The sequence below is a fragment of the Peromyscus californicus genome, unplaced genomic scaffold (genome assembly GCF_007827085.1).
Source record: "Peromyscus californicus insignis strain IS unplaced genomic scaffold, ASM782708v3 Scaffold_5__1_contigs__length_169319896, whole genome shotgun sequence".
Lineage (NCBI taxonomy): Eukaryota > Metazoa > Chordata > Mammalia > Rodentia > Cricetidae > Peromyscus > Peromyscus californicus.
In genome coordinates, this window is record NW_026294573.1 from 113,838,334 (window position 1) to 113,851,203 (window position 12,870).

The 12,870-nt window shown below is 39.1% G+C and overlaps 1 protein-coding gene across 10 annotated transcripts in view; it reads right to left on the bottom strand.

The window, feature by feature from the left end:
• Nucleotides 1-1,488: 1,488 nt before the first annotated feature.
• Casp8ap2 (caspase 8 associated protein 2) overlaps nt 1,489-12,870 on the bottom strand; it is a 45,087-nt gene continuing 33,705 nt past the window's right edge. For 6 of the 10 annotated variants that reach the window (XM_052716628.1, XM_052716624.1, XM_052716627.1 and 3 more), the window contains 3 exons: nt 8,855-11,987; nt 6,359-6,458; nt 1,489-5,571 (listed from right to left, as the gene is read on the bottom strand). In XM_052716628.1, coding sequence (XP_052572588.1) covers nt 5,515-5,571; nt 6,359-6,458; nt 8,855-11,987 — 3,290 coding nt within the window. In that variant the 3' untranslated portion in view covers nt 1,489-5,514. The remainder of the gene's footprint in view (nt 5,572-6,358; nt 6,459-8,854; nt 11,988-12,870) is intronic. The other 4 variants (XR_008213723.1, XR_008213722.1, XR_008213721.1 and 1 more) reach the window with 4 other exon arrangements.

Here is a 12,870-nt window from a genome sequence, read left to right on the forward strand (position 1 = left end):
CAGCCATGTTGTTTTGCTTTTTGTTTTCTTTGAGATAAGAGTTTGTCTACTTTGGTTGTCCTGAAACTAGCTCTGTAGACCAGACTGGCCTTGAACTCACAAAGATCTGTCTGGCCTCTGCCTCCTGAGTTCTGGGATTAAAAGTGTGCACCACCACCCAGCTCATGAGCAGCTATATAAGTGGCTAGAACCCATAACTGGGTCCTCTGCTAGAGCAGTGTCCCGATTTGAAACCTGATAAAGTATCCAAGAGGAAGGGATCTCAATTGAGACTTTACCTCTATTATGATCAGCTGTCAGTAAACCTGTAGGGCATTTTTTTAGTTAGTGATTGAATATTGGAGGACCCAGCCTATTATGGTGGTCCCAGCCCAAAGCAGACTGAGCAAGACATGAGCAAGCCAGTAAATGGCCTTCATGGCCTCTGCATCAGCTCCTGCCTACAGTTTGAGTTCCTGCCCTAACTGCTTTTGATAATGAACAGTTCCATGGAAGTTAGTGAAATAACCCTTTCCTCCCCAATTTCCGCTGGTTATGGTGTTTGATCAATATAACAGTAACCTTAAGACAAGTAAATACATGCTTTTTAATGCTTTTAAAACCCTCAAGGTCATCTCTCCAGCCCCCCATTTTTTTTTTTTTTTTTTTTTTTGGTTTTTCGAGACAAGGTTTCTCTGTGTACTTTTGCGCCTTTCCTGGAACTCACTTTGTAGACCAGGCTGGCCTTGAACTCACAGAGATCCGCCTGCCTCTGCCTCTTGAATGCTGGGACTAAAGGCATGCACCACCACACACGCCAGGCCAGCCCCCATTTTTTAAATGTTTTAAATGTAGCATTATCCTGTTTATCCTTCTTACCTCAAAGTCTCTCATTTTAATATTTATTAGCCATTTACATTCCAAAGGTCTTCTTCAGTCTGCTTTGTTATTTCCTTTTGAACCAGTACCATCTCTTTGTCATCATTTTCCTTTATGAATTCATTTACCTGGCTGGTGGTAGGGAATGGCAAGCATTGGAGGATGACCTGCAGCCACCTCTAATTTATGTTGGATATTCAGAGAAGGGGCCAAGCTCTCATGCTACAAAACCAGTTCATTCCTCAAATTTCTTATCGAACAAGCAATCTTTTAAGTTAGGACTTCCCCCTTTGGACATTTTATCAGGAAGAGCAATGGGAAAGGCACCATTTTGGAGTCTAGGGACTATTATTACCCACCACTCTGATGAGACTAGGAGGCATCCAGGATGAAACAATGCTTACATCAGTTTTTCTAAACTGACACTTGTGTTGACTGAACTGTATTTGTGAAGACATCTGCAGGAGAGGCAGGGTTGAAAACAGGCAATGGCAACAAAATCTAATGAGCCTGCCCACAGTAAATGAGCCAGTTACACTCTCTTCCTAAAACACTTCAAATAGTTCCCCGTCTCCCTTGGAGTATTATCTATTTAGGAATGATCTAAACACAATAAAAGAAGCATTCTAATAAAAAATAAAACAAGACTTTACATGTTTTTATTATATATGACTGTTACTGAAAGCAAAGTTTATACAAAGTGTTTTATACAGATAAAAAAATCCTTGGCTAGCAAAGCCATTTATGTGCATACATACACACAGACACATACACTCATAGTATTTTACAACATAATAATTATACATATATACAAATATACTATTTAAATTATTTCACAATTTTCCAAAATGAGAGGCAATTATAAAAACAAAAATGAATAGAAAGGTGAATAGTCATTACATTTAAAATGTTACAAAATTATTTTTTAAAATCTGAAGAAGTTATTTCATCCAATATCAAAATTAAGGTTTCAGTATTATATCCCTGTTGCTTTTATCCTTTCATTTTGATAACAACTTTAAATGATTAAAAATAAATATTTTGACCAGTAACAGGTAAGTGAATCAGACTGTTGATCTGAATAAGCCCAATCACGATGACCAGGTAAGTAAAAAATGTAGATGATCATCTAGTCATCAAAATTGAGACAAAACCTTCACTTAGTTCCTCATTTAAAACATGAGGAATCAAAGCTTCTGTGTAGAAGAAATATCAATGAAACGCCGTGAAATCCAGCAACTCATCTGTAATGGAAGAAAATACTGACATTATAATTGGATTATTTTGTTTTTCAAAACTGGGTTTCTCTGTGTAGCCCTGGCTGTCCTGGAACTCACTCTGTAGACCAGACTGGCTTCACACTCATAGAGATATACCTGCCTCTGCCTTCAATTGCTGGGATTAAAGGCATGCATCACTATGCACAGGGGGTTTCTGATATGCCCATTTTCTTAAATAATTTATTTTAATGTTATTTTATGTTCATTGGTGTGAAGGTGTCAGATCCCTGGGAACTGGTGTTGTAGACAGTTGTGAGCTGTCATGTGGGTGCTGGGAATTGAACCCAGGTCCTCTGGAAGGGCAGCCAGTGCTCTCAACTGCTGAGCCATCTCTCTAGCCCCGATATGCCCATTTTCATAATAAATGTTGGGGTTAAAAAAAACCAAGTTTATACATAGTCAATTTGCTAATTACTAATATACTGGTTTTTGCTCCCAAGAATTTAACAAAGTTATAAGAGCTGGAGTTCAGGGGGAAATCAGTTAAGACCGCTAAAATGAAATGAAATGACCCACAACCCACAATATGTGCTATTATGCTGGTCAGGGAGAAACCAAATTTTTTCCTTTTTGAGACAGGGTTCTGGCCTAGGCTGGCCTGGAACTCACCACATAAACTAGGCTTGGCTCAAACTTGTAGCAATCCTACTGCCTCTAACTTCTGAGTGCTGGAGTATTAGACCTGCCTGCCTGTCCCCTGAAGTTAATCACTCCATAAATTTACATTCTCTTCACAGAGAATAGGATCATATTTTCAAAGAATATTAAACAGGCTCTTTTTTTTTTTTTTTTAACTTTTTTGGAGACAGGTTGGCCTCAAACTTGGTATATCTATCCTTGAACTCCTAACCTTCCTGTCTCTTACTTCCCTAAGTGTTGGGACTTCAGGCATATGCTACCAGATGAGGTTCTTTTCTCCTTTTTTAAAATTAATCAATTAATTAAATTTTTTAAATAGGGTGTCATGCAATTCTGGCTGCCCTAGAACTCAAAAGATCCTGAGTGCTGTCATTAAAGATGTGTGTTACATGCCCAGCAGAGGTTAATTTCTTAAAGACAGCAATGCCATTGCATACCTTATACTACAGTTTAAAAGTTCTTTAGAATAAGTTAGTCCTCCAAATTGTCTATTATTAAGTCTTGTATTGTAAACTATACAAACAGAAATTTAATTTCATAATAAACTATTAAGTTTCTTTAGAAGATCTCACTAGCAAATCAACTGCTTTCCAAGAACATGGATATTAGAAGATCAGACATAGTAGGGATTAGAAACTAATGATTCAAACTCAAAAATAATGGGCTAAAATAGACTGATAACTAAAAAATATTTAAGCCCTTCACATAAGATCTATATTCAAATATGGCTTCTTTCTTAAAATGTTTACATTTATTTACTGTGCAGGAGGAGGAGGTTGGGCATGTGTTCCACAGCACACGTATCAGGCTCTGGTCATCAGGCTTGGCAACAAGGGCCTTTACCCTTGAGCCTTCTTAACAGCACCCATTATGATTTCCATTTATATTTAATTCAAGCTTAATTCAAAATTGGATTTTGGCCGGGCGGTGGTGGCGCACGCCTTTAATCCCAGCACTTGGGAGGCAGAGCCAGGCGGATCTCTGTGAGTTCGAGGCCAGCCTGGTCTACAAAGTGAGTTCCAGGAAAGGCGCAAAACTACACAGAGAAACCCTGTCTCGAAAAACAAAAACAAAAACAAAACTGGATTTTGTTTGAGGTGCTTTTGAGACCATCTTACACTGTAGCCCAAGCTGCCCTTGAACTTACTATGTAGCTAGGTGGCCTCAACTTGAACTGATCTTCCTATCTCAGGTCCGCAAGTGCTAGAATCACAGGGATGTACCACCATGTCTAGCTTTAAAATTTGATGTTTGCATTCAATTAATTTTGATGAGAAGCAAACTGAAAAAAACAATGATACATTAAATACTGTAATATTTTTTCCTTCCATAAAAATCCAAAATACAGGAACTGGAGAGATGGCTCACCAGTTAAGAGCACTTACTGCTCTTGCAGAGGACTCAAGTTCATTTCCTAGCACTCACACTGGGTGGCTTACAACCAACCACCTATAACTCCAACTCCAGGGGATTATGACACTTCTGGCCTCCAAGGACACTGGCACTCATGTACAAACACAAACACAGACACACAAGCATAAACATAATTAAAGATAAAATGAATCTTTTAAAAAACCACAAAATACTTAACTGGCTAAGGTGCTGCAGAAAAAAATTTGTGTATATTTAAATATTGCTTTATCAACCTACATAACCAGGCTTAAACTAAAGAACCCTCAGGTTCCTCAGAAATATGACTTCAAACAGTGAAATTTTTACTAAAGTCCACCTTGTCATGTATTTGGATGACAACAGATTTATATCTATGAACACATTTTCCAGATTTAAAAAAAAAAAAAAGTGAGGCTAAGGGCTTTGAAGAGACGGCTCAGTGGTTAAGAGTTTTTGCTAGGTCAGGTGTGGTGGTGCACACCTTTAATCCCAGCTCTCCAGAGGTATAGTCAGAAGAACTGCTGTGAGATGCAGGCCAACCTGGTCTACACACTGAGTTCTAGGACAGCCAGGATTACAAAGAGAAACCCTGTCTCAAAAACAAAACATTTTGGCTGCTCTTTTAAAAGATGCAGATTGAATTCCTAGAACTCACATGGTAGCCCACAACTCCAGAGGATCTAACACCTTCTTCTGGCCTCCTGAGGCACCAGGCACACACATGATACACATACATACATGCAGGCAAAATATCCAAATACATTAAAAAGAAAAAAAAGTGAGGCCAGGCATGGTGGCACACACCTTTAATCCCCAACTCAGGGGGCAGAGGCAGGCAGGCAGATCTTTGTGCTCAAGGCCAGGCTGGTCTGCACATCTACACCCAGGATAGATGGCCCTACATAGTGAGACCCTGTCTTAGACAGACAGAGAGGGAGAAACCAGATTACATAATACATTCAGTAGTTATGAAACATTTCTATATGATTCTTATTCTTCATCTACAGGAAAATGTTTTAGGCTGGGGTGTAGCTTAGTGGTAGAATAGCTGCCTGGTAAGCACAAGGCATTGAGTTTGATCCCCAGCAATACTGATAACTCATTAATTAAAACACATTTTATTAATGGATTTCAGCAATTAATGACTTATCCGCAACCACTAAGCTAAGGAATCAGCCATAGTGGTGATCTGGCCGTCACTGGTGATACTACAACAGCCTGCAGGTAAGGAGACATTAATCATTTCCACACCCACACTCAGATCTCCTCCAGTGACTAAGGTTGTGACATGCACAAGGACAAGATCTAGCACTTACAGCATTAACTTCCTGTGATGGACCTACTACTACCTGCATTTTGACTTCTCAAAGAGCTTCTTCAGCTGCTGGAACCTCTCTAAAACCTGAAAAATTAAAAATAATTACAAATATATCCATTTTTTTAAAGCTTTGATGAATACTTTCATAAAACATATACAAACAGTAAAATTATCATAAATAATAAATAATGTTTAGAAAAATAAAACATCTTCAGGCCTGAGGACAGAGAATGCTGCCTAGCATGTACAAGACTGGAGTTCAATCCTCAACACTACACAGACTAGGCATGGTGGCGCATGCCTATAATCCCTGGAATCTTGAGGTGGAGGCAGGAGGATCTAAAATTCAAGGTCATCCTTGGCTCCACAGTAAATTTAAGACTGGGCTAGTCAAGTCTCCCAGTCAGAGTCAGTCAGTCAGTCAGTCTGTCTCTCTCTCTCTCTCTCTCTCTCTCTCTCTCTCTCTCTCTCTCTCTCTCTCTCTCTGTCTCTGTCTCACTCACACACCTTTTGCTTTAATTCTCAATTATTCTCAAACATTACTATCTAGTTCCTTGAAAAAATATATATGTAGATGAAGGGGGGATCTGGATCATTTCTGACATTTCTTATACAATCATCAAACTTAACAGTACTACAGGAAGCAATTATTTTTAAGCAAGTTAGCTAATAAATATCTTTGTGTTTTGATAGGTTAAAAATTAAATTTGGGGCTGGGAATATAGATCAACGGTAGAGTTCTTGCCCAGCATGCATGTGGCTGGGTTCAATCCCCAGCACAAAACTAAGAAAGTTAAGTAAATTAATAAATCTAAGTAAGTCCGGGAGCAACATCTCTGATCTAATAAAAATGTAAAATCTGAGTAATTACCTGATTTGGATTTTTATTCAGCTTGACAGCTAAATATGTAAATGTTTTCAGGGATGGCATTCTTTTCTGACACTCTAGTAAAATTTCTCGGTCATCATTTCTGAGGAGGAAAAGTTGTTATTTAGCTTTTTATGTTGACATAGAAAGGTAATAAGTTCCACTGCCTTCATAGCTTTCAACAGGAACACCACTTTCAGTAAACTCTATAGTAAAAAGTGTATATATGCAAAAACTAAAAAGTTCACATAAAACTCAAAGTACATTCTACTTATGAAACAGCTTAGAAACATCAATTATGTACACCCCTACTTTGTTTCACAACTTTCACTGATCTGTCACTCCTTTCTAAACTGTGTTTGTAAGAATTTCCTTCCAGGCTCTTCCCCAGATATCAGAATGAGCTATTCTCTCAGCAAATGTATATAGACATTCTCAATTCATGAGCTAAATGAATATGGTGGTATGTATATACATGCTTTAGCACATATGCATTTATCTTCTAGGTGTGCTACCAAGTCCTAAAACCAGCTACATACAGTTCAGTAGTAAAAAAGAAATCTAGTACCATAATCTTTGTAAGTATAGTATTCTAATAACTAGGACAAGGCACTCCTGAACAGTTTAGATCTGCTACAGATCTGGTTAATTTCTCTAATCTTAATGGAAGCTATGTTAAAGACATGGGGGAGTTTTCTGTACTAAGATTAAAACTGTTCCATTAGGGCTGGAGAGATGGCTCAGAGGTTAAGAGCACTGACTGCTCTTCCAAAGGTCCTGAGTTCAATTCCCAGCAACCACATGGTAACTCACAACCATCTGTAATGAGATCTGGTGCCCTCTTCTGATTTACAGTCATACATGCTGTATACATAATAAATAAATAAATCTTAAAAAAAAAAACAAAACTGTTCCATTAATCTAAAATTATTTCAAGACCTAAACCAGGGTATAAACTCTAATATTTTTGTTTCTTTGTTTTTTTAATTTTGGGGTACTTCATTTTAAACAAATTCTCTTAATTAAAAAAATAATAATAATTTCCTTCCAAACGAAAGAAAATCTTTTAATGGAAAAAGGGAAGTTAAAAGTAATGAAAGCAGCCGGGCGGTGGTGGCGCACGCCTTTAATCCCAGCACTCGGGAGGCAGAGCCAGGCAGATCTCTGTGAGTTCGAGGCCAGCCTGGGCTACCAAGTGAGTCCCAGGAAAGGCGCAAAGCTACACAGAGAAACCCTGTCTCGAAAAACCAAAAAAAAAAAAAGTAATGAAAGCAGTGCTGGAGAGATGGCTCAGTGGTTGAGAGGCTGCTCTTCCAGAGGACCCAGGTTCATTCCCAGCATCCACATGGCAGCTCATAACTGTCTGTAACTCCAGTTCCAGGGGATCCGACACCCTCACACAGACATATATGCAGGCAAAATACTGGTGCACTCTGCTGACTCCGCAGGGGAGACCTTGCCTTGGAGGAGGTGGGAATAGGGGGTGGATTGGGGGGGAAGGCTGGGGGGTGGGAGGAGGGAGGACAGGGGAATCCATGGCTGATATGTAACATGACTAGAAAATCTCTTATATAAAATAAAAAAATATAAAAAATAAAAAAAATTAGTTAAAAAAAAAAAAAAGCCAGGCAGCGATGGTGCACGTCTTTAATCCCAGCACTTGGGAGGCAGAGGCAGGTGATCTCTGTGAGTTCGAGGACAGCCTGGTCTAGAGAGCAAGCTCCAGGACAGACACTAAAACTACATGGAGAAACCCTGTCTCGAAAAACCAAATAAATAAATAAACAAATAAATAAGCAAATAAGTAAATAAATAAGTAAATAAATAAATGCAATGAAACCCAGTGTGGAGACTTAGAAGATCCTGAGTTTAAGGCCAGTATGTACTACAGTGAGGCCTAATCCAAAAGCAAACCAGCAAGCCATGTGGTAGCTCATACCTTTAATCACAGCAATTTGAAAAAGAGGCAGGTGGATATGAGTGCCAGATCACTCAGGGTTACAGAGTGAGTTTATATCTCAAAACCAAAACAAACCACCTCCCAAACAAAACAAACAAATCCCACAATAAATAGCTCTATTAAGAGGAGTCATTCACATCTCTGGATAAAAACTGTTATTTAGATTGTTTTACACCATAGCTAGATTGTACCAAAATACACTGCCAACTAATTTTGGCCAGTTATTTTTTTAAATTATGTGTATATGTGTGTGTGAGAGAAAGAGTGTGTGTTTGCATGCAAGTTCAGATGTTCTCAGAAGCCAGAGACATTGGTTCAAGTGGAACTGGAGCCACCTGATGTGGGTTCTGGGAACCAAAGTCAAGTCCTATGCAAGAGCAAGTGTTCTTAACCAATGAGCCATCCCTTCAGCCCCTTCTAAAGTAATTAATCCATCATGTCCCTATTCAGGATGCAATAGAATTCTGAGGAAATGACAGATTAGACTGCCAGCCTCTCAAAATCTCCTAATGATTTCAAACATTTCAGGAAAGTCTTACCTTGTCCATGAAACTATAACTTCTCCCTTCTTTTTGATAACGTTCTTTGCAGAAAGGCTTGTTGGAAAAGTAGCAAGTGCTGTTGCTGAACCCTTCACCACGGGGCTAGCCTCTGATGGCAAGGATGTATTGTCCTTCACTGCAGGTTCCCTTTTCTTGCTGGCTTGCTTTCTGTGAGCATCACTATTTCTATCAGAATTCTGAGTAAGTCTCTTGGTCTTTTCATTACTTAAGTCTGTTTCCTTTCTTTGTTTTTTCTGAGAAGAATGATTTAGACCAGGACTGGTTTTTCTCTTCTTGTGAACATTACTTAGAGTCCCAGGCAACTCTAAACAATCCAAGTTTGATGGTGGTTCTGATTTTAAAGCAGGTCTCTTTATTTCACATGAGCCAGGAGACTCTGGGGTCAAATCAATACAAGTTTCTTCAACAAAGCATTGTAAAGGACTGCCTGCCCTTCCCATCTTTGCTTCTTTATTGTTATCCTCATCAATACATATGACCTGGCATTCCAAGCCTTCAACAGCTAACACAGGTTCACTACCTTCATTTTTACCCTCATTTGAAGTATCATGTGTCAAATCAATAAAAGCATCTATAGTATCAGGCTGTAAAGAACTACCAATTATCTGTGCATCTTGATCTAAGTTGGTTCCAGAACATTCCAAGTGGTCAATATTTAAAACTGTTACTTCCATGAGTTCTCCCAGGTTTTTAGTCTCAGTGGCTGGATCTTTTGTTAGGTCTATGTGTGTATTAGGAAGATGATCACCGACAGAGTGTGGGATTTTTTCCGTTGAAGGCAATTCTTGAAGGTTCTCAGAAACTTTTGGTTCCCATACTTGTTGCAACTTGAAACAATCATCAACCACTTGATCACAATGCTCTACCTTACTTGAGGCATCTTTAAGAAATTCATATATATCTGGAACCTGTGTTTGCACTATAGAGTTCTGTTCTTCATGAATTAGCTTGCTATTATCAACATTTTTGTCAGAATTCTCCAAGTCTTCGACAGACTTAAAAACTGTACTCTGAAATGGAGTAGGTTCTTCCTCTGCTGCCACATCAGCTTCTTTTCCAGTTCTAGGCAAAGATGTCAAGGACTCCTCAGCTACCATACCATGTTTAAGGCTAGGGGAGGTAGATGGTGCTGCACGCCGTATTTTCACAATGAAATGATCATTGGATTTCTCCATTATGACAGCATGCATAGGCAGATTAGGGTGGTACTGAAAGCCTGGAGCAACAGATCGGCTTGTCCATGATGAACAGCTTGACTTACTGCTTGAGTTATCAGACTCCAGAGCTAGATGAATGTCCTGTTCAGAGGCATCCTCTTCCTCAAGCAAAGCATCTTCACTAAAATGTGCACTAATAACTTCTTCAGGAGTTGAAGTTGACAGAACTTCAGGCTTTAAGAAACTCAAATGGCCATCTGACTTCAGAGGTGATGGTACTGTTAAAGAGACCGCAAGATCTTCTAAGAGTATGGAAGAGATGCAAGGTTTACTCTTTTCTGAGCTGTATACATTATCTTTACTTAAAGCAAGGTTAGAAGATACTTCAAACATACAATTTTCATCTAACACATCGGGATGAACTGGCAGCGAGAGCCCTGAAGAGAGAGATGGACCCTTCTCAGCCGATAATAAAGACCAGTTATCATCACTGATCACTTTGGGGCACGGAGAAGCCCCCTCTGAAGCTAGTTCTTCTGTTGTGCAAGCCGGCGCAGAGTCACACTTGAGGCTCTCTAACAGCTGTTTCTCCGGAGTCTTTAATTCCCACTCTGTCTTTTCAGTACCGTTAACACCGGTGTCCAACAGATCAGAACCCTGCAGCAAACTTTTAAATATTTCACCCATCTGCGCATCACTCACTAAGTTAAAAGTAAGGCTGGATGCCTGCTGCTCAGTAAGGATCTCAAAACTCCGCTCTGGCTTAGCACCTGCATGCTGCAACACATGTGCCTCTTCCATGGTATTTCCTTCATTCTTTCCTGGCTTGGGGGTGCTTGGGCAGTTCATTTCCAGAAACTGTTCTTTACATTCAGAGTTCTTTGTATTATCAGGACAAGTGCTAAAATGTCTTTTTGCATCATGCTTTACTGTGCTAGTACTGCTGTTATTTTGGTTTTGATGTTTTTTTTCAAATTTTTCACATCCCAGTGAAGATTTAAAATTCACAGTATTTTCTGATTTTGGCACTTTTTCTCTGTGTATTTCTTTGTCGTTGTTCATATTCCCCTTCTGACAATTTGAATGTTGGGTTCTCTCCTTACATTTTTTTTCAAGTTTTCCTTCACCATTGTCACTTCCAAAATTTACAGAACCACAAAACTTTACTAAGATTTTTTTAAGCTTTTCAAACAAATAATCAAGTTGTTCGTCTACAAACTTCCACAATTTTCTTTTCATATCTGGTTGTTGTTGTTCAAACAGGCGGTCAACTATGCCATTCTTCTTCACTTGTTTAAGGTTAGATTCTATAACTTCACAAAGGCTCTTCTGTAAAGTACTCACTGACTTACAGATCTTAGAAAAGTCAAGGTATTTAATTAGGGACGTGAAACTCAAAATTGCTGATTCAATAATTCTGTGAAATTGTATCAATGAAAATTTCATCTTGAATTTCATGTAATTTTTCCTTACATGTTGTCCTAGCGTCCGGAACATGCGCATAACCTCCACTACAGAAGAGGGTGCAAGAGTAAGTGGAAGGATTTTCTCCAAGCAGGAGATGCTCATGGTTTTACTTTGCCTTTCAGTGCCCGAAGACCTAGATTCATTTGGTCTTTTACTAGATGTGATGCTGTCCTGAGCGGGTTTTGCAACAGTCTGCTTATGGTCCTTATGTACATGCGCAGTACTCCTCCTGTTCCCTGGGCTGCTTTTACCCATCTGCACGTCAGCAGACGCTCTGGGTCTTGCACTCTTTTCCAAGTGTTTCTGTGCTACAGACTTTTCATCATCACTTCTAATTTCTCCTTCTTCTAATTCATCTAAAGACATATTCTTACAAGAGTCTGCTTCTGAACATTTGTCAAATCTGGGAACTGGTTTTTTATTTTCTTTATTTAGACCAGACTGATTCTTGAAGGTAGAATGAATTGAATTGGATGGAAATTCATCTATGGAGAAGAATATATTAAAATCACATGACCACTAAGTCTTAGTCATTTGACATTTGCATCTTAAACACAACCAAGTATTATTTTAATAACCTTTTCCCCTTTAAGGCAAAATGCTCAATAATCATTTCCATTGGCCTTTATTTCTTGTCTTACAAAGAACTCAAAAAGTGCTAGGGTTGTGACTCGGTGGTAGAGCATTTGTCCAGCATGCACTGAAGTCCTGGATTTGATTTCCAGCACTGGGAAAAATAAAAGTCCCAGAAGGTCAGTTAACTAAAACAAGTGTGTCATCTGGACACTTTTTGTTCCATGTGATCAGCATTACTTCCTCTGTGTTATGTGATAACGGCTTCTGAACAACAGAAGTATACCTGAAATCTAAGACTATACCTCAGTAGTAGTGGAGCACAGGCTTTGAATACTCAAGGCCCTAGGTCTAATAATCCATGACAAAATAACAGGATTATGTATGGATGTATGTGTGTGAAGACAATTGAAACAATTCGTCCAATCACTCCCCTTTTTAATAAAAAGTTAAACTGAGCATGGCAGTATACAACTACAATTTTAACACCTACGAAGATAAGGTGGGATGATCACCAGTTCAAGGTCAGTCTGGGCTACACAGGAAGAACTTGCCTCAGGAAAAAAAAATGACAGTAGAAAAATGGCTTAGTGTCTAAAGTGTTTACCACTCAAATGTGAGGACTGGAGTTCGGCTCCCCAGCACCCACATCAAAGCTTCACAGGTATGGTAGCCCACCTGCAACCCCAGGGTCTGGGAGGCAGAGACAGAGACCTCTGGCAATTCACTTAGCTAGACTAGTCAAATTAGTGAGCTCCGGGTTCAAGGAGATACATTAAGACGAGAGAGTGACTG